At 52.1% G+C, this 17,409-nt stretch overlaps 6 protein-coding genes across 6 annotated transcripts; 3 read left to right on the top strand and 3 right to left on the bottom strand.

The window, feature by feature from the left end:
* Positions 1-276: 276 nt before the first annotated feature.
* Positions 277-1,788, bottom strand: Z517_11637 (uncharacterized protein; the record flags this gene model as incomplete). Its single annotated transcript, XM_013423221.1, has 5 exons — positions 277-912; positions 1,002-1,268; positions 1,363-1,417; positions 1,508-1,566; positions 1,636-1,788. The coding sequence occupies 5 exons, from the start codon at positions 1,786-1,788 to the stop codon at positions 277-279; spliced, it is 1,170 nt and encodes a 389-aa protein (XP_013278675.1).
* A 3,529-nt stretch (positions 1,789-5,317) lies between these two features.
* Z517_11638 (uncharacterized protein) lies at positions 5,318-7,290 on the top strand (the record flags this gene model as incomplete). The annotated part of the gene is made up of 6 exons (XM_013423222.1): positions 5,318-5,759; positions 5,811-6,002; positions 6,056-6,390; positions 6,451-6,584; positions 6,644-7,032; positions 7,094-7,290. The coding sequence occupies 6 exons, from the start codon at positions 5,318-5,320 to the stop codon at positions 7,288-7,290; spliced, it is 1,689 nt and encodes a 562-aa protein (XP_013278676.1).
* Positions 7,291-7,857: 567 nt separating this feature from the next.
* Positions 7,858-8,356, bottom strand: Z517_11639 (uncharacterized protein; the record flags this gene model as incomplete). The annotated part of the gene is made up of 2 exons (XM_013423223.1): positions 7,858-8,270; positions 8,329-8,356. 2 exons carry the CDS (start codon positions 8,354-8,356, stop codon positions 7,858-7,860), a joined length of 441 nt encoding a protein of 146 aa, XP_013278677.1.
* A 2,611-nt stretch (positions 8,357-10,967) lies between these two features.
* Positions 10,968-13,280, top strand: Z517_11640 (uncharacterized protein; the record flags this gene model as incomplete). Its single annotated transcript, XM_013423224.1, has 1 exon — positions 10,968-13,280. One exon carries the CDS (start codon positions 10,968-10,970, stop codon positions 13,278-13,280), a length of 2,313 nt encoding a protein of 770 aa, XP_013278678.1.
* Positions 13,281-13,964: 684 nt separating this feature from the next.
* Positions 13,965-14,466, bottom strand: Z517_11641 (uncharacterized protein; the record flags this gene model as incomplete). The annotated part of the gene is made up of 2 exons (XM_013423225.1): positions 13,965-14,366; positions 14,437-14,466. 2 exons carry the CDS (start codon positions 14,464-14,466, stop codon positions 13,965-13,967), a joined length of 432 nt encoding a protein of 143 aa, XP_013278679.1.
* A 183-nt stretch (positions 14,467-14,649) lies between these two features.
* Positions 14,650-17,334, top strand: Z517_11642 (uncharacterized protein; the record flags this gene model as incomplete). Its single annotated transcript, XM_013423226.1, has 1 exon — positions 14,650-17,334. One exon carries the CDS (start codon positions 14,650-14,652, stop codon positions 17,332-17,334), a length of 2,685 nt encoding a protein of 894 aa, XP_013278680.1.
* Positions 17,335-17,409: the final 75 nt, after the last annotated feature.

The raw sequence follows: 17,409 nt of genomic DNA on the forward strand, positions 1-17,409 counted from the left end.
GGGCCACCGAACGTCCTAATCTTCCTATTTTGGCTTTTGGTATTCTCGTTATCTGGCCTTTTGATAATATACATCTCTCGTGCGACTTTTCTTGTGACAGCTCAGCTTTCCTGTTACCAATAATGCTGCTGCTGCTGCTGCTGCTGCTGTACTGTGGCATTGTGGTTCTGCAGTCCTTAACCTGCTCCAGACCTGTGTTCCACTCCCTGTTTGTGTGACCAATTTTCTCTTGACAGCTGCTTTCTTCTCCATCTGATGTGATCGAGGCTTTGCCGTTCACCTCATATTGTCCGGAATCGCGTTGTGGTAGTAGGACTGGCGACGCGGATGGCGAAAGTCCTCGTCATCCGTCACGGTGTACTCGGTAGCCACGCTAATCTGGCCCTTCCCCACGCCCATAGACAGCTCGGTCGACGACCTCGACCGGGTGAGATGGCGCTCGGACCCGTCGCCGTCGCCATCGCAGTCGATTTCCTTGTTATGTTCCTGCGCACCCTTCTTGTTCTTGTTCTTGTCGGCGCCACCGGCGCGGCTGTTCCACAGGGTCGCGAGCTGGTGCGCCTGTCCGCTACTGACCGCGCCGGCGCTACCCTGGGACTTTTTCGTGCCGCTTGAGGTGAGCTCGCCCTTGCGCCACACAGTCCAGAAGGCCTTGATTCCCGGCATGTTGGCGGCGAAGATGCCCACCTGGATCTCGACAGCCGAGATGAGGATCATCCGACCGAGAATGTACGTGAAGTCCGGGTTGGTGGCGAACTGGTTGACCACGATCAGCCGGAGGCCCGACACGACCACCACCAGTCCACCCATGGTGATGACAGAATACACAGCGAGTCGGCGGCGCCAGGTCATCTGAAGACCCCAGAAGACCGTAACGGGGAGGAAGAGGATGACGCAATCGAGGACGAGTTCCTGTCATTCCCAAACGTCTCGTTAGCCAAATTGAAGGTTTTCAGAGGCTCAACCAAAAAAGGAACAGGAACAACACGCAGACGACCTACCAAACTTCCCGGCACAAAGTACGTCACCTTTGGTGGCAGACATTTCGCATCGGGGAACAGCGTCGGATACCAAAATGCCTGCAAAGGATGGCATTGCAGCGAGTATATAAGCCAAATGGCGATGGTGACGGCCGCGGTCAATCCGATAGTGCCATAGACTAGCATGCGAAACCGTCTTTCCTGGGCGAGCCGGAGGTAGAAGAGCAGGAAGCAGAGTTTGATCCAGAAGTGCATCCAGATGTAGTATATTTCTTCGGCATAGAGGACCTGCGATGCGAGAGAAATTTTGTTAGTGATTTGTGGGTGTGACGAGAGAGAATGTGTGTGTCTGTGTTTCTGAACAAGATACACAAAGACTCACCTTTAACAGTGTCGTCAGGTTTTCTGGATCATCTGCCAGTACGGCCTGCATGGTTCTGTTTTTGGGGAGGAAGTTTCTTAGCAGACGAAGAAGCAGGAGAAAGGGCGAACCGTTTGTGTGGTGATGTGAGTGGGTGAGTACATACTTTCCACCGCCGTGATTGAGAAACATGTACAAAACCACCTGTTGACCGGCGTTGAAGAACTATGTTTTCGCTCGAGTATCAGTACACTGGCTCTTTCAAAGAAAATAGCTGGGAAAGGAGACTCTTACCAGGCAAGCCAACATCGCCCAGTCATCCCAGCCCAGCTGTTTCAAGACGACGGCTCGGGTCCAGAGGCGCAGGAGAATGCTCCCTTCACCGATGGCGAAGAGAATGTTGATGACCACATGGCACGTCAACTGGAGGCTCTTTGGCTCAGCCATCTTTGGATACCCGAGAAAGAAAGGTGTCGAGCCTGAGTTCCTGGGGAGATTTCAAGTCATACACAAACAAAGCCGCTGCTTGTTGCGCAGCGAAGGGAAGAAAGAAAGTGCTCCCCCCTGACCCGCAGATTCTGAAGTCGTTGGCCCAGCAAAAATGAGAAAGAGGTCATTGATCTGGTGCATATATGCGAGGTGTGTTACTTGGTACGTATATATGTCTGTGTTCGAGGTCAGAAAAGAGCCAACCATTGAACTAGGACGGACTAGTACAGGCGCACAGGTTCTCGGCAAAGTGCCTGTGCCTGACTTGAACCTGATCTTGAACCTGATCTTGAACCTGGACAAGGTGGCAAGGCTTTACGCCTTCTCCCGTGGGCCACGACTCGTGCCCAAGAACCTCGAAAGGAATCGTCAAGCGTCGATCACACGCCCGGGGAGCCAGAGCCGTTGAGCTTGAGGGAACCGTTTAGGTAGTTCGCGTTACGAGTCACCTACTACATAGGTAGACATGGAACTCCCTTGGCCCCCATGTCCCTGTCCCGTCCACAGACAGGATATGGGTCGCTAGCCCGGGGGGAAGGTGAAAAACTTTTTCGTCCAAAAAAGAAATTGAATCCTGGTTCAAATTGGGGGTGGGAAGCGTGAGCCACTCCCCGTTTGGGATTCGCAAAAGTCCAAAGAGATGGGCAGGGCGGCTGGAATGGGGAATTACACCATTCAGTACTCGGTACTCTAGTCAGAACACGAGTCATAGACAGTTCTATCTCGTTCTCATGCTCGATGCCGTGGTCGGGCTCAAAAGGCGCTTCTGGGATGAAATCTCACTCATTCTCTCTACACTACTACATATTTCTGGGCTTTCTAGGGACATCAAGGAAGAGCGTCATGGCGAGAGGGTAACGCCCAAGGGGATATGGAACCCTGCTGAGCATTCTTCGACTCTGATAAACTCAACAGCTACGAAATAGGTCTTGCACGCGACATCAACCTGCCAGCCACGAGACACACGGAGTACGAGCACCTAGACGAGGTGAGACGAATCATTGAACAGAGGCATTCTCCGCGGACAGGGAACCCCCCGGCTTTGCTCGGGCGTTGGATTTCTGGGTACGAGGTACATAGGTCCGAGTCTCGAAGCCCTAACCGATACCGTGGCGAAGGAACAAGCAGAGGATACCACGACTTCACGAGGACAAGATCTTCCCCAGACTTGACTGGATATGCTCAATCGCCCTGACGATCAACAAAAGTCTGACGAGAAGGGTTCCCTACTCGTGCCATCCAGAGGGGGTTGGGATCTATAAAGACCACAAAGACAAAGCAGAGCGAGGGGGGTGTACCTGCCGAGATATTCAGGCCCCGATCCTGAAACCCCGAAAAGGGACGCGTATAGACCAAGTCGTCGCTCGAAGGGATTGTGTTCTGGTAACAGAAGAGGGCGCTTGGGCCGCTGTACTTGGTAGTTGGTGGTGTGTGCACCTACCTGCCTGGGAGGGGGAGGTACTCCTGCTTCTGGTAACTATGGAGGGGACGTGGGTGGAATTCACATGTGCATCGGCGAGCTTTTGCATTGTCTGTTCGTAGGCAACGGGTACATGTTGTGGATTTGGGTCTAGAGGCTCCTCCTGGCATTTGCACCGAAAACAATATTCCTTGGTACGGCGGCTTGATGGCGTCAAAAACCTAGAGGCGACCCGGGCCGCGGACCGGGCGGGCAAGGAGCCCAGAATTGGCGCCATGCGACTAGGTATGATTATTTGCAACGGTCGGGGTTCTTGGTCGAATGTATTGGTTGCAAAGGGGTCGACGAGAGAGGTTAGGTACATTGTAGGTCCGGGGAAGAGTCCGAAGTGTACGAGTACGAGTCGTAGATACATACCAAGTACGTGAGTAGCAGGTACGTAGGTACATTCACCGTTAGTGATCGACAGGATCTCCTCGTATAGATACCCATGCAGTGGTTTTGGGTTTTTGTGGAGAGAGGACAGGAGGCAACGTCGGAATCCTGGCTTCAGTGGTTGTTCCACAAGGCTCTAGGTGGTATCATATGGATTAACGACAAGGTGACGGGGAGATAGATGGGACCGACGGCGTCGCCGCTTCACCACCAGGTCGGAGTATTTGTTTGGGAGCCCCCTTTTTTCAACTCCATCGCGCGCTCTAAGCGATGACGCGACAGTCAATGATCTGCATATTCCAGAGCGTTTTCCTTAGGTGCGAGGACGGAGTAATTCCCGGGCAATGGTGGAGCAATGAATTGACGAGACGAGACGAGACACTTGCCTGACCGACTCTAGTTAGTATCATATAACAATGATAATATCGGACACAAAACAAGGAGGGAAAAAAGAGTATGGGTGGGTGGTTGGTGGACAGTCAGGACAATAGCTACCAAGTCCAAGTAGTAAAACGCTCTTGGGGATCGAGGGCGGCTTCAACATTGCCTGTAATACTATTAGGTACTGAAGAAATGGATAGACGGGAGGATTCACCGAGGACCACTGCTCCAGTAACAAAAACCCCACTGATCGACAATGGACGAAACGTATCGGCCCCGACCTATTCGCGGGCCTTGTCCGTGCGGGCCGCAAAGGTCTTGTCCACCTCGATAGAAAAGGCGAGACGAGCACCAAGCAAGTACTGGGGCGATGATCGCAAGTTTGTTGGGGCAGGTACATACATATACCTGAGTTCCAGTCAAGGACAACCTGAAGTCAGTATCTAGAAACGGCGCCTTGCATATCCCAAGTGCCCGGCTCTGTGGTTCCGGTCCCAACGGTGCACGCGGCGAACCCTAAATGTCGACTTCCTCATGGATAATGCGTAGACAGTGGTCCCAGTCCCATAAGTGCCTGATCATTAGGCACGTAGGTAGTTACTTGCTGAGATCTGCACACTGTAAGGGTGGTGAAGCACATGAAGAACTGCGCGGCCCACAAACCGGGCGGTGGGATAGAAGGCGCACAGGATCGCACCCTTTATCGAGCTCTGTAGGTAGAGCGTCCCTGGAGGAAACAAAGATCGACGTGATCCCAAGCTTGGGCTTTACCCATTAGCCTTCCTGCCTGGTAAAGCGAGACAAGGCTACGCACTGTAGTCGTGTCATTTGTTGCCCCAGGGTGCCCAAGCTCGGATCCTCCTCGGAGACTGAGGAAAACGGTGGCTGCATGCATACTAGCATATCAACGGTCATGCAAATCTGCTGCCACCTCAACTCGCCAACAAAGTCGTTTCCACAGTGGTGCGTCGGACCACTGCAATGGTGGGAAATTGGGGAGCCTCGGTATGGTGCCTTGGTTTGATGTCGATATCCCGTGGTGCCTGTAGGTAGGACGGTTTTCATCCGTGGAGCCCTCTTGGTATCACCTCATTCTTCCCGTTTGTTTAGACTTGCCATTTCGGTAGGTGATTTATTAACCAGTGACTCTCCTCCTGGGACCCTTAAGCTTCTAACGCTTCTCCTCTTACCCAGGCGGATATTGATTCCACTCTGACACGTCGTTCGAAGGGGGTGGTCTTCACCATCAGCATGGAACTCGGGGGGCCGATCACGATCCTGCTGAGGCAGGTGCTGAAAGCCGAGCTCGGAGTCACCGCTGCCACCGCTTTCGTCTTGGGAGTCATCTTCCACCAAAGTATACGTCCAATCGAGCTGGATAATCGAGTATGGACACTCCTCATCCTCTTTTCTAGCTTCAACACGGTGGCGTTCTTGAGCTATGCCGTGGTCACACAGTATGGCCTACTGGCGGCAGGGTTCAGGGTCTTCGTTGTGGACGTCGTGTTTCTTGTTGGCGTCTATGGCAGCATTGCCATCTATCGATTGTTTTTCCATCGGCTGAGGAAATTCCCCGGACCGTGGGGCGCGAAACTATCTCGATTCTGGGCTCTTCGGAGGTCGATGAAGAAAGTCCAGTTCAACTATGAAGTCGAGGCCTTGCATAAGCAATACGGGGACTTCGTTCGAATCGGTATGCAGGATGTGGAAAGGCGAAAACCGCCTCTGCTGACCTTGGGCTTAGGTCCTCGCGAAATTTCAATAAACCGCGCCTCAGCCATTGAGCTTGTATATGGACCTCCTTCCAGGTTGCCCAAAGCGACCTGGTATAGCCAAGTGTCGAACGACATAAACAAGTGCTCCATTAACTCGACGCGAGACATGCAGATCCAGCGACAGAGAAGACGGGCTTGGGACCGTGGCTTCAGCATCAAAGGTGAAGCGCCGTTCCACACCCTCATTGAGCCGCTGCTGACTTCATTCTGTTAGCACTTTCCACATACGAGCCGCGCGTAAAATCCAAGACAGATCTTTTGGTATCCCGCATAGGTGCATTCGCAGGGTCGCCCATGAATATCACAGAGTGGTCTATGTTTTACACCTTCGATGTCATGGGAGACATTGGATTGAGCAAGGACTTTGAAATGCTTACCACTGGAGGGGAGCATAAAGCCATCAAGGGGCTGCATGATCAGATGATCACGATCGGCACTCTCGGGACTCTGCCCTGGCTGCTGGCATTTTTCAGTGCCATTCCTGGAATTTCTGGCACGTTTCAGGATTTCATGGAGTACTGTCGAAATCAACTCGAAGAGAAGAAGAGAGTTAGTCACCATCTTCTCCGTTCGAGATCTGGTAAAGGCTGCTGACAAGTTGATTTGTAGTCCACGGGCAAGGACCACGAGCCCCGGGATGTTATTTCTTGGTTGATCAAGGCCAAGTACGAAAACGACCAATCTGCACCGCCATCGGACTTTGCATTGAGTGAGGATACTCGCCTGATCATCATTGCTGGAAGGTATGCCACTGTCCAATTTTCGAAGCCATGACTCCAAAAGTTGCCTAACGCGTTGTCAGTGACACAACAGCGGCTGCCCTAGCCTACTCCTTCTATTACCTAGCGAGACATCCAACCGTGCAGAAAAAACTGCAAGAGAAGCTCGATGCCGTCTTTCCTGCAGGAGAGAAGGACTGGACGTACGAGAAGTCGAAAATTTCGTATTTGGACAAGATCATCTACGAAACTTTGCGTCTCAAGCCCCCTGTGCCAGGCGGTCTTCCTCGAATCACCCCTCCGCAAGGTCTGCAGGTCGATGAAGTGTATATCCCTGGAGACACCATCGTCGGTGTTCCGGTCCACACGCTCCAGCGAGACCCTCGATACTTCGAGCGCCCGTTGGAGTTTGTTCCCGAAAGGTGGGAGGAGATGAATGCGGACAAGAGCCCGTTCTTCCCTTTTTCGAAAGGTATGGCCATATTTCCAGGGTAGCCATCTAGTGTCATAACCGGTACTGATTCGCATACTAGGTGCTTTTGGTTGTGTAGGGAAGCAGCTTGCAATGATGGAACTTCGCATGGTCTTGTCAAGGGTTGCCATGGGCTTCGACATTGCGTTTGCCGACGGCGAAGATGGTGTCAAGTTTGACACCGAGGTACTCGACACATTCACACTGACCTTGCCACCGTTGAAGATGAAGTTCACACCCAGACAGCCACGGAACTAGGGGATAATCGTCTTGGAACGGAAGGGTCCTGCATTTGTTTTAGAAGAGGTGGGGTAGTCGGTACCACAAAGTCAAGATACATCGCTGACGGAGTATTGATTGATTGGGACTCCAGAAAAGTCCGTCAGGAAGCTGACATGTTGGAGCCACTACAGGCACCTGAGGTATACGAGCGGACGAGGTACTTGTAAGATGCAAGAAAGGCGCGACGCGCGACGCGTCAGTTGCATTTAGCTCGTACGCCATCTCACCTGATTTTTTTTGCTAGTCCTTCTTAGGACTAGCGTCCTAATATGCCACTTGAACAAAGTCACAGAGAAATGCAGGCACGACTCTCTCCTCCTGCAAATGTGGCCGGTCTGATGTTCTCAGGTAACATGTACAGAATTCGCTCGTGATTATTACAGTAAGTTTCCTTGACATATCTCCAACCACTAGCCATTTCCAGGGCGTCTTCCTTGGGACATCTCAAGTATCGCCCCGAATATACCGTCAACGAAGTCGAATCGCAAGAGAAAAGGATGTCGATATTGCCCTCATATCACTACGTCGAAAAACCACAGACCGTCAATAATGGTTTCCCCTCTCATCCGTCCAGCCCCCAATGAACTGCAAGCTCTGGCAACTTGGCTCGTTCTCGACTCCTTTGTCACTGTCCAATTTTCCCCCTATGGCGTTAAACTTCTCAAGCTGCTCTGCTAGTGCAGCCGCCGATCGAAGTGTCTGGCTGATCGAGTCTCGTCTCTTCTGTTCCTGGTCTCCGACATGGGAATAGCCGTGGCAGCTCTGCACCCAGAGTCGTGTCTGCTGATCTCGAGTGATTTCGTCTTGCCGCTCGTGTGGGATGAGGTCGGCTTTGACGAGTCTCGGTGAACCGCTCCCTCTCAAACATGAGGTCTGCAACGTCTCTGATACCGTGGAGTGTTCGCAAAAGTGAGTTGAGGTCACGTTGGATTTCACAGAAATGTCATGACGAGGGTCTGGACATGCGTTAGCAGCTCAATCAAACCACTGACAGTTATATTGGGATAGACCTACTGTTTCGACGGTCGACGGTGTCCGCCATTGGATGTTATGGTCAGTGAAGGGCAGTTTTCCTTCAGGATAAATGGAACGAAACTGCTGAATCGATTCCAATCGACGGTCTATTGTAAGCCTTTTATAGACCTTCGGGTCTTTCAGAGGCTTGATGGCGTCTCATGGTCCAAGTTCTTCTCCTCGAATGAACCATCGGGATACATTGCTGTGGCGGAGAATATGATAGGCCTCTCATAGGCCACGCTGTAGGCCGCCCCGTTGACCCCGGCCGTGGTCCGTCGTCCATCAATACAGCACCTCCGCAAAAGTCACCGGATAAACCCCGTTTCCCACCAAAACAGGTAGTTTTCATCAGTCGATATCTCGATGACTTATTAAGGCGACCCCTAGTTATTTATATTGTAGAATATACTAGACTATCTAGGCTTTCAATACCGAGTAATTATATATCTAAGAACGTGGTATACGAAAAGTTGCGTTTGTCCGTGACTTTTGCGGACCTACTGGACACCGCAACTGAGCAGCCCGGGCCCGACACGTCCAGCCGAACTCCAAACAGCCGGCGAAGGACCGGTAGCTGCCAACTCGCCCAATAGGCGTGAGCGATCCCGAAGTAACATTTAGACAGGACAGCATCATGTAGCTAGAAACTGCGACATTGGTCGAGACACTTGAAGAAACGTAAGAGGACACAAACGAGAGTAGGTAGACACTTCTCAGCACGTTGAAAAGCCTGAACTTTGATCTTTCGGCATTTAGAGGTTACTATACAACTAACATCCTCCATACTGAATCCTGCAGGGGCGGGCAAAGGAACTGATTGTCTTCGCGCAATTGTGCCATAAACACCTAGTCCAGGTTGGTGGCAGAGAAAGCTTGAGTGAATATCACGAGAATCTAGCATTGTATCAACACGCAAGGATTCCACTTTCAGCTGCCCTCATGAAGGCGACATCAAGCTACTCTTCCGAGACGACGGTATAAGCGATGAGCCGTTTCTCGCCTGTACCGTCGTTCCGGAAGGGTTGCTGGGTGTCACCTTCATAAGAGCATCTGTCTTGAAATCCGTCTTGTGGAGAACGTATGTGGCCAACGTATAACAATGCATCGACCCCAGATATCTCAATGTCCGTTCCCTGGCAAGATGACGACAGGAATGAAAAAAGAAAGAAAACTTCGCGCCAGAGTGCTGTCATAAGGGACCTGGAACAGAAGCAGCCTACAGCCATTCCTCTTGGTGTACTGGTCCTGTTCCAGCTTCCTTAAGCCAGCAGAACCCAATCTTAGATGACTTCAACCATTGTCAGGATATGTTATTTGCGAAAAAATTTGATGCTGGGTGAACGTTTCGGAGATGTCGACGAAGAGTATCATGACGTTTGAAGCCCCCATTCAAGCTCCATTCGCAGCCTGTGTTAGGACACGGGAAGCGTTCGGTGTGTTGGTAGTGCTTGGAATGGATGGTCTTCTGGTGTCTCGTGAGGTCCTTTCGATACTGAAACCTCTTGTTACACGTACTCTGCTCACATCTGAAGGGAGGATCGTGCCGTCTTTGATGTGTTGTAAGCTGATGTCTCTTTTGGAATGCTCTCGGGGGATTGCATTTGAGGCAATGGTGGGCATTGTCCTCGATGGTACTTGGTGAGTCGCTTGAGCTCAAAAGTCTGACATCGTCATTAGACCGGCCACCGGAGATTCCGGGGACTTGTACAGGCATGTTGCCATGGCCGTCTGGAAAGCATGACTCATTGCGCCACTCATATCGTATGTCAGGATAGTATTCTAAAGAGTCATCGAGTGTCGCAATTGTGGTTTCAACAGGAGCGGTAGTTCCAAGAGATTCTTGTTGCTCAGCTTCCGGGTGACATGTCGGCAACGCCCAGTGGCCGTTCATTTCGAAAAATTGTGCATCGTCTAACGCCAATAAATCCCAGTTGCTCGAAAAATCGGGGGTTGCGGCCAGAGACCCCCAATTCTCGAAATCGGTCGAGTCTGAACCAAGATTGAGATCGGTTACATTGGTCGCGGAACCATGGCGGTCGATGGGGAGGGACGCGAGGAGCTGCCGCCTCCCCGCGCGCGGGTTGGTGTCTCGAAGTCAAGTGCAACCGGTTAGTAGCGATGCGATGTGTACACTGTAAGGGCGATGTCCGGGTGCGCAGGAGGAAAAAGGAAGCCAGTCGAAACTTGGAAGAGGCAGAAGATAAACGGGCCATAGGAAGGGTGGCCTACCAGCGAGTGGCCTACCATGGCGTCAGCCTTACCTTCAAGGTTGCCTAACAGTCGGTTGCCGTCATGCAAGCAAGTGGGTGAGTGAGAGAAAGATGTGCAAATCAGGTTGGACGGCGCAAACGGTTGGACGGTTGGATGTTGTTGATGGAGGGGAATTGATGTTTTGCTTCCACGTGATGCCAAGACGCTAATCTCTTCCTGCTGGTTCCCTCTCCGACGGCATGTGGCTGCTCGCTTGGAGCCGCCGCCCGTTGTGGCTCGGTCGATATTGTGAGGTTTGTTTGAAGCATGAACCTCCACGTTGACAAGTCATCCTCCTTGTTACTCGTACAGCCTCCACCATAGGCATCAAGTCTCGAAATTGATAGCTTTCCCATTACGATAGCTGCAGCCTTTGAAAATGCAGCATGGCCAGTCCACCTCCATCCTACGGCGAGCCTCCTCCCCTCCAAAGTTACCGCCGGTCGTTTACTGCTCCCCCACGCGCACTCTCCTTCCATGAAAAAGCTGCATTGGACAAATCAGACGCTGATGCCGATATTCTATACTCCCATCCCTCGGCGCGCATTATTGCCTTCTCCCCTCCAACAGAATCGATCCCTCCACAGAGCAAAGAGACTCCACCTGATGTCGACTACCCAATTGACACGGTAGAAACCCTGCCATGGCGATCGCGCTCAGAGATTCTGGCTTCAACCGGTGCCATCGTAATAGAGAAGGTCCGTGGCTCCAGCTATTTCCTGAAATCCGCCGATCAGAAGGTCATCCACACCATCATGCGAAATTCCCAATGCTGGTGTGTCGATGGGGAATCCAAATTCGTCTTGCGCAGAGGGAAGTTCAGATACTACAGAATTGAGCTGCCTTCAGAAACGGAAGAGGACAAGAAGAAAGTGGAGGAACTTAAAGCCGCTCTGCCCAAAGTACTCCGATTTGAGAGGACGCCATGTCCATTCAAGCGCGCATTCCACGTGGATCTGCCAGAAGACGCAATAACACCTCGAAGGAAGGGAACCTGGAAACGAAGACAGCCACCAGAGCCGACCACTCCGAATACTGATCCATTGCCCGCCGGGCGTACAAAGACTTCACGAGCGTGGAGTTTTCAAGGACAGAACGGCTTGAGGTCCGTCCAGACTTATGGGCGTCGTGGTTCAGACTATGGCTATAGCCCAAGTCCAAGCTCATCTCGTTCACGGCCCGGGGCTGATGGATATAGGTCCTCGACCCCGTCTAGTGTTGCTTCCAGTGAGGACCCCCATGAAAGACGGCAGGATGACGAGTATAGCGAGGATGGTTCGCAGCACGGTGACGAGCGCGAGGACTTTGTTTCAAGACGAAGTCTTGCTCGGAATACAGTCGCAGCTTCCCGGCTGCAGCAACTGTTGGCAGGGGATAAAGAGCATGTGAATGCGAAGCTAGCCGAATCGGACGACGAAGGTAGTCGAGCCGAATCTTCAGAGGATGCAATTCCTACACAGCCTATTGCCCCGCCCACAGTCGGAGATGGAGCCGACCCAGCTGTCGAAGTGACTCCGACGTCAGAACAGTCTCCAGAAGGTGCTATAGACGAACCACCTGGCGAGACAAATGCGTTAGGACCAGGGGAGGGCAGCGTAGAAATTGTGCCTCCCCAGGCGGAAAGCTGCTCAGGAGAAGATCACGGAGAGCATCAGCCAGAAGGGCATCATCAGGACACGAAAGCTTCCATGGAGGTAGCTGCCGAAAAATCAGAACAAACTGCCGCAACGCCTATGCGCACTGAGCCCGAATCCGACCCGGCTCGATTAAACATCATTGAGCCACCTGCGGACGATGAGGGTGTTGAGGCCACAATAGAGCCACCTGCAACCGATGATATAGGGGGACCTGAAGCATCCCCGCCATTGAAGCCAGAAGAGGAGTCTAAGGCCCATGAAGTGCTCGAGGTCGCCAGAACTCAAGGTTCTCTTAGCAGGGTCTCGAGTGTCGACTCCTTCTACACCACAGATTCTTTAGCACCAGAGCCGCTCGATGAACATGTCCAGATTATCGATTTTGAACAACGTCATCCTGCAGAAGGGTACCCTCCTTTCTTTTTGAATAGAAATCAGCATCAAAGAGGTCTCTCGGAGCTGACAGTCACGGCGTCCACGGTGGAATCCGAACAAAGTCCAATGAAGCGGCCCTCGACCAGCGACTCCATGGACAAGTCTTCAACTCCGGAACTCGCGCAATCTTCCATGTCAGATTCGTCTTGGCCGGATGTTCATACACCTCCAACGTCGCCGAGCAAAGACGGATTGAGACGGCGCTTGCACGCCAAACGATCCTTTTCGCCTCTCCCACCATCCACCACTCTGCTATCACCTTCGCCCTCTCCGACAAACTATGGAAGTCCCTTCACTGCGGATTTCCTGCAGAAAGCCGCCAATGTTGCATTCGTCAAACCCATCGAAGCCGTTGTCCTGCTGGTCCACATTCTAGCTCGAATAGCCGGGGGTGCCACGGTGAGTGACTTACTGAGTGGCGAGTTGTTTCGCAGGCCGGAAGCACACCGGCGAAGGTCGAGCTTTCCCGACCAAACGTCGGCACCGAGGGATGACAGTGAGGAGGAAGATGACTTTGGAGTGCCAATCAGAGGACGAACGAGAAGTCATGATCCCGGTATGAGGATTGCTACAACAAAGACCATGACAACAAAAGACGACGACGCAGACTCCATCTTTGATCTGGATTAGGCATCCTGCTCCTGATATAGCCTGCAGAGCCGGGCGGGTTATCACCCGTGCGAGACCAGTGTGTCGAGCTGATTTACCGGTTATTAATCAACGGCCGACGTGTATATTCGAGCACGATGTGCCTTTACGACCATAGTAACGACTGGGTCCTATGTAAAAAGATCGCGGGAAGTTTGTGGAAAGTTTGCTTGTTGCTTGATGATACCACCAGTTATCTCTCTCAATGACGGAATTGTATTGGATTGGCTGCTTCTTGCGCCGCTCTGTATGTGTCTCGCTTGTCTTGCAGCTCTCGTGTTAGAACCGAGACATTCTTTTTCCATCTTTGCAAACGTTGTCGGCGTCTTAAGTGATGTCGGATAGACACACTGCCGCTGACTATCCTGTAGCTCACTCCCTTGAGTGCCATGTTTGGTTTTGGCCGAGGGGGACTGACAGGTCATCAATGGCCATCATGTTCCAGCTGCAGAAGAGGCATTTGTCCAAGCTCATGTCGTGGCCCACCTGCAGTATATCCTGTGGCATTGCTCACATCTTCGCAGGTTAACCGGGTTCGGCCAGTAGAAGGCGATAGTGCAACAACAGATGACATTCAGCTGCCCTCATCCCCGACCCCGTCCTCATGCTGAAGAGGAGTATCCATATTGTCGTCCTTTATGAGAACAAGGATGCTCATGCCTCTCATCACGATCCAGAAGGCTTCTCGCCGCCGCCGCCTGCTGTCCCAGCCTTGCCCTTCTTCTTCGCCTTCGCCTTCTCCTTGGCTTTCTTCTTATCCCTCTTCCTTAACCCCTCCATGCCCTTCTTACAGGTCTCGGCATACTTGGTGTAGAACGCCTCCAACTCGGAAACCTCAACCACGGTCGCAAATTTCACCTTGTCCTTCTTCTCGACACCAGCCTTGGATTTCTTGGCCGCTAACCGGTGTTGTTTCGACAGGCCGTTTGTGGCGCGTATCAGGACCTGTGATGAAGGTGAAGATGAGATCTCTTTGTCTGTGGCTGTCAAGGGCTTTTGAGTGAGGTAGACGGAGCCGTGGGTTGCAGTGTGGGTGGACAAGAGGAGGGTGGTGAGGCGCGAGAGGAACTGTATGCACACATATTCACGTCAGACACGGCTCATTCGTCTATCAGACGGACAAGGAAGGAAACATCACCTCGTCGTTGCTTAGGCGCTCCTGCGCCATGTTTGGGGGTGTGTTCGTTTTAGCGACAGTTACTGTGATTGAGTTTCCATATTCACAGCAGTGAGGGAATTGGCCGTTGGTTGGTGGGGGTTGCACGGAGGATCGTGACACAAAAAATGCCGCCTAAACTTCGGCTGAACCATCTCCGCATTTTCCAAAAAAAAAAATTAATGTCCAAGCACAATGTTACAAGTGCGCACGGGCCACGAAGTCTTTCCTAGACATTTCCAGACAAGCCAGGCGAGGGGCTTTTCGGGATCTATTGTGTCGGAGTCAATGTCGCGACACAATGCGCGAGCCCGAAATGGCCTGAAGTTACCCTTTGCGCTTGAAAAGGAACTCGGGCTAGAGCACAGGTCGCAACCAAGCGCTAGAGGTGGGCGGCGACAGCAGCAAAATGGCTCGGTGCAGAGCAGAAAAGAGCAGCGCAAGGCGCAAAGACTGGAAAAGAGACAGAATACCAGGGGTAGAAGATCCCAAAGGGGGCCGCTGGTGACAGAGAACGGGCTCTCAGATGAAGATTCGGACGCAGATGAAATCGACGAACCCAACCCCGTGCACGTTGCGTCGAAAAGAGACGACGCCGTGAAATCAAAGGTTCCGCAAAACGAACCGAAGAAGCTAAAATCAATCCTCAAAAAGCAAAGAATCCTCTCTCCATCATTGTCTGAAACCTCTCTTCCGCCACGATCACGGTCCTCCTCTCCCGGTCTCGTTCTCGACGCCAATTCCCAAGCCTTCAGAGAGCGGGCCGCACAGGATGATGCTGAGATTGCAGCACTTGAGAGAAAACTAGGCTTGAAGAAGAGGAAAACGCCGAAGTCTTTTGCGGACGATGGGTTGGATGAGTTACTCGAGGGGCTGGACGCAGAGGATCGGGGTGTCAAGAGGAAGAGCGAAAGCGAGGCGTGGTTGGAGAGGAAGAGAAGGAAACCTGATACTGAGGACAGTGAGCTTACTGAGGACGATTTTGACCTTGAAGACGAGAGCGAGGATGACGAGCTTGATGAATTCGGGGTTGATCAAGGAGACAGTGGTGATCTGTTGGACGAGGACCTGGGAGAGGATTCCGACGAGGAAGAGTCCGAAGACGGTTCGGGGCGACCAAGTGAGGGCTCGTTTGAAGGCTTCGAGTCAGATGAAGAGATGCCCGACATCCAACCCCAAAAGGCTCGAGAAAATCCTTACGTCGCCCCAGTCCCCCAAACAGCCACGGGGAAATACATTCCGCCATCATTGAGAAAGGCCCAAAACTCCGAAGGTCCTTCACTGGAAAGACTGAAAAGGCAACTTCAAGGCCACCTAAACAAATTATCAGAAGCGAACCTCGTCTCAATACTAGGAGAGGTCGAGAAGCTCTACCAGTCTAACCCTAGGCAGGACGTTACAACCGCCCTGATCGACCTTCTTTTGACCTTGTTTTGTAACAAATCAACTCTCTCAAACACCTTTGTTATCCTTCACGCGGCATTTGCCACCGCAGTATACAAGGTTGTTGGCGTGGATTTTGGCGCGGAACTCCTTTCTCAGTTGATCGAGCGACTCGATCAATATCGCAGCGATGCTGCTACTGGCAAAGAGGCCCTCAACCTGATCAGTCTTCTCAGTCACCTCTTCACATTCCGTCTAATTAGCAGCACCATCATCTTCGACTACGTCCGATTATTGCTCGAGCGACTAAGCGAGAACAACACGGAGTTGTTGCTGCGTCTGGTCCGGGACTGTGGCCAGCAATTGAGGCAAGATGATCCATCCTCGCTCAAAGATATCGTCCAAATCATGCAAAAGGAGGCCGCCCGAATGAATTCGGCAGGAGAACAGATGAGCGTACGGACGAAATTCATGATCGAAACGATTACGGATTTGAAGAACAACAAGATGAAAGCTGCGGCGAATAATGCAGGCGTAGCAAGTGAGCACATCACACTGATGCGGAAGGTGCTTGGTTCGTTGAATAACAGCCGCACGGTGAGGGCATCTGAGCCGCTGCGAATCACGAGGGATGATATCAAGAACAGCGACAAGAAGGGGAAATGGTGGTTAGTGGGAGCCAGCTGGAAAGGTCGTGAGCCTACGGAAGCACCAGCTGAAGGACGAAGTGACAACTCGATCGCGATGAATAGTGTTGGACTTGATGACGATGATTCAGTCGATCTCCTCGCCCTATCACGCCATTACGGTATGAACACCGACATTCGGCGCTCCATCTTTGTCGCCCTTCTCTCGGCAGTGGACTACCAAGATGCGCATCTACGTCTCCTCAAACTGCGTCTCAAGCGCACCCAAGAGCAGGAGATCCCCAAAGTCCTGCTTCGCTGCAGCGCCGGTGAAAATCCATACAACCACTATTACACCCTCGTGGCGAGGAAGTTGTGCCTGGACAAGAAGATGCGCAAGGCCTTTCAGTTTGCACTATGGGATTTCTTCAGGAGGATGGGCGAGAAGCCGCCTCGGGAAGACGATGAGGACGAAGATATGGGAGAAGACGATCAAGAAGTGGGACTCACCGAGATCGCCAACGTCGCACGGTTATACGCTTGTCTGATCATGGATGGAGCCGAAACACTGGGCGTATTGAAAGTGCTGGAGCTCGCCTACATCAAGGAACGGACAACCATGTTTGTAGAGCTCTTGCTCATCATTGTCATGACCGAGGCGAAAGACAAACCGGAAGCGTTGACCAAAGTGTTTGAGCGTGCAGCTGAGACGCCTCAGATCATCAAGAGGTTGCAGTTCTTCATTAAGAAAAATGTGCGGACTTCAGATCTGGTCGGAAAGAAGGAAAGAGACATCGTCAAACGAGGCTGCCAAACTGCTCTGGAGACACTGAGAAGACTCGAGGTAATGGACAACGAGGCTGATGTGTGAGAGATGGGTTGCAGACGCATATGAGCCATCGCTCGACATACAAACCATGGGATCGCGTTTGGTTGAAACCGCACA

Source organism: Fonsecaea pedrosoi (assembly GCF_000835455.1).
Source record: "Fonsecaea pedrosoi CBS 271.37 unplaced genomic scaffold supercont1.8, whole genome shotgun sequence".
In the NCBI taxonomy this organism is placed as follows: domain Eukaryota; kingdom Fungi; phylum Ascomycota; class Eurotiomycetes; order Chaetothyriales; family Herpotrichiellaceae; genus Fonsecaea; species Fonsecaea pedrosoi.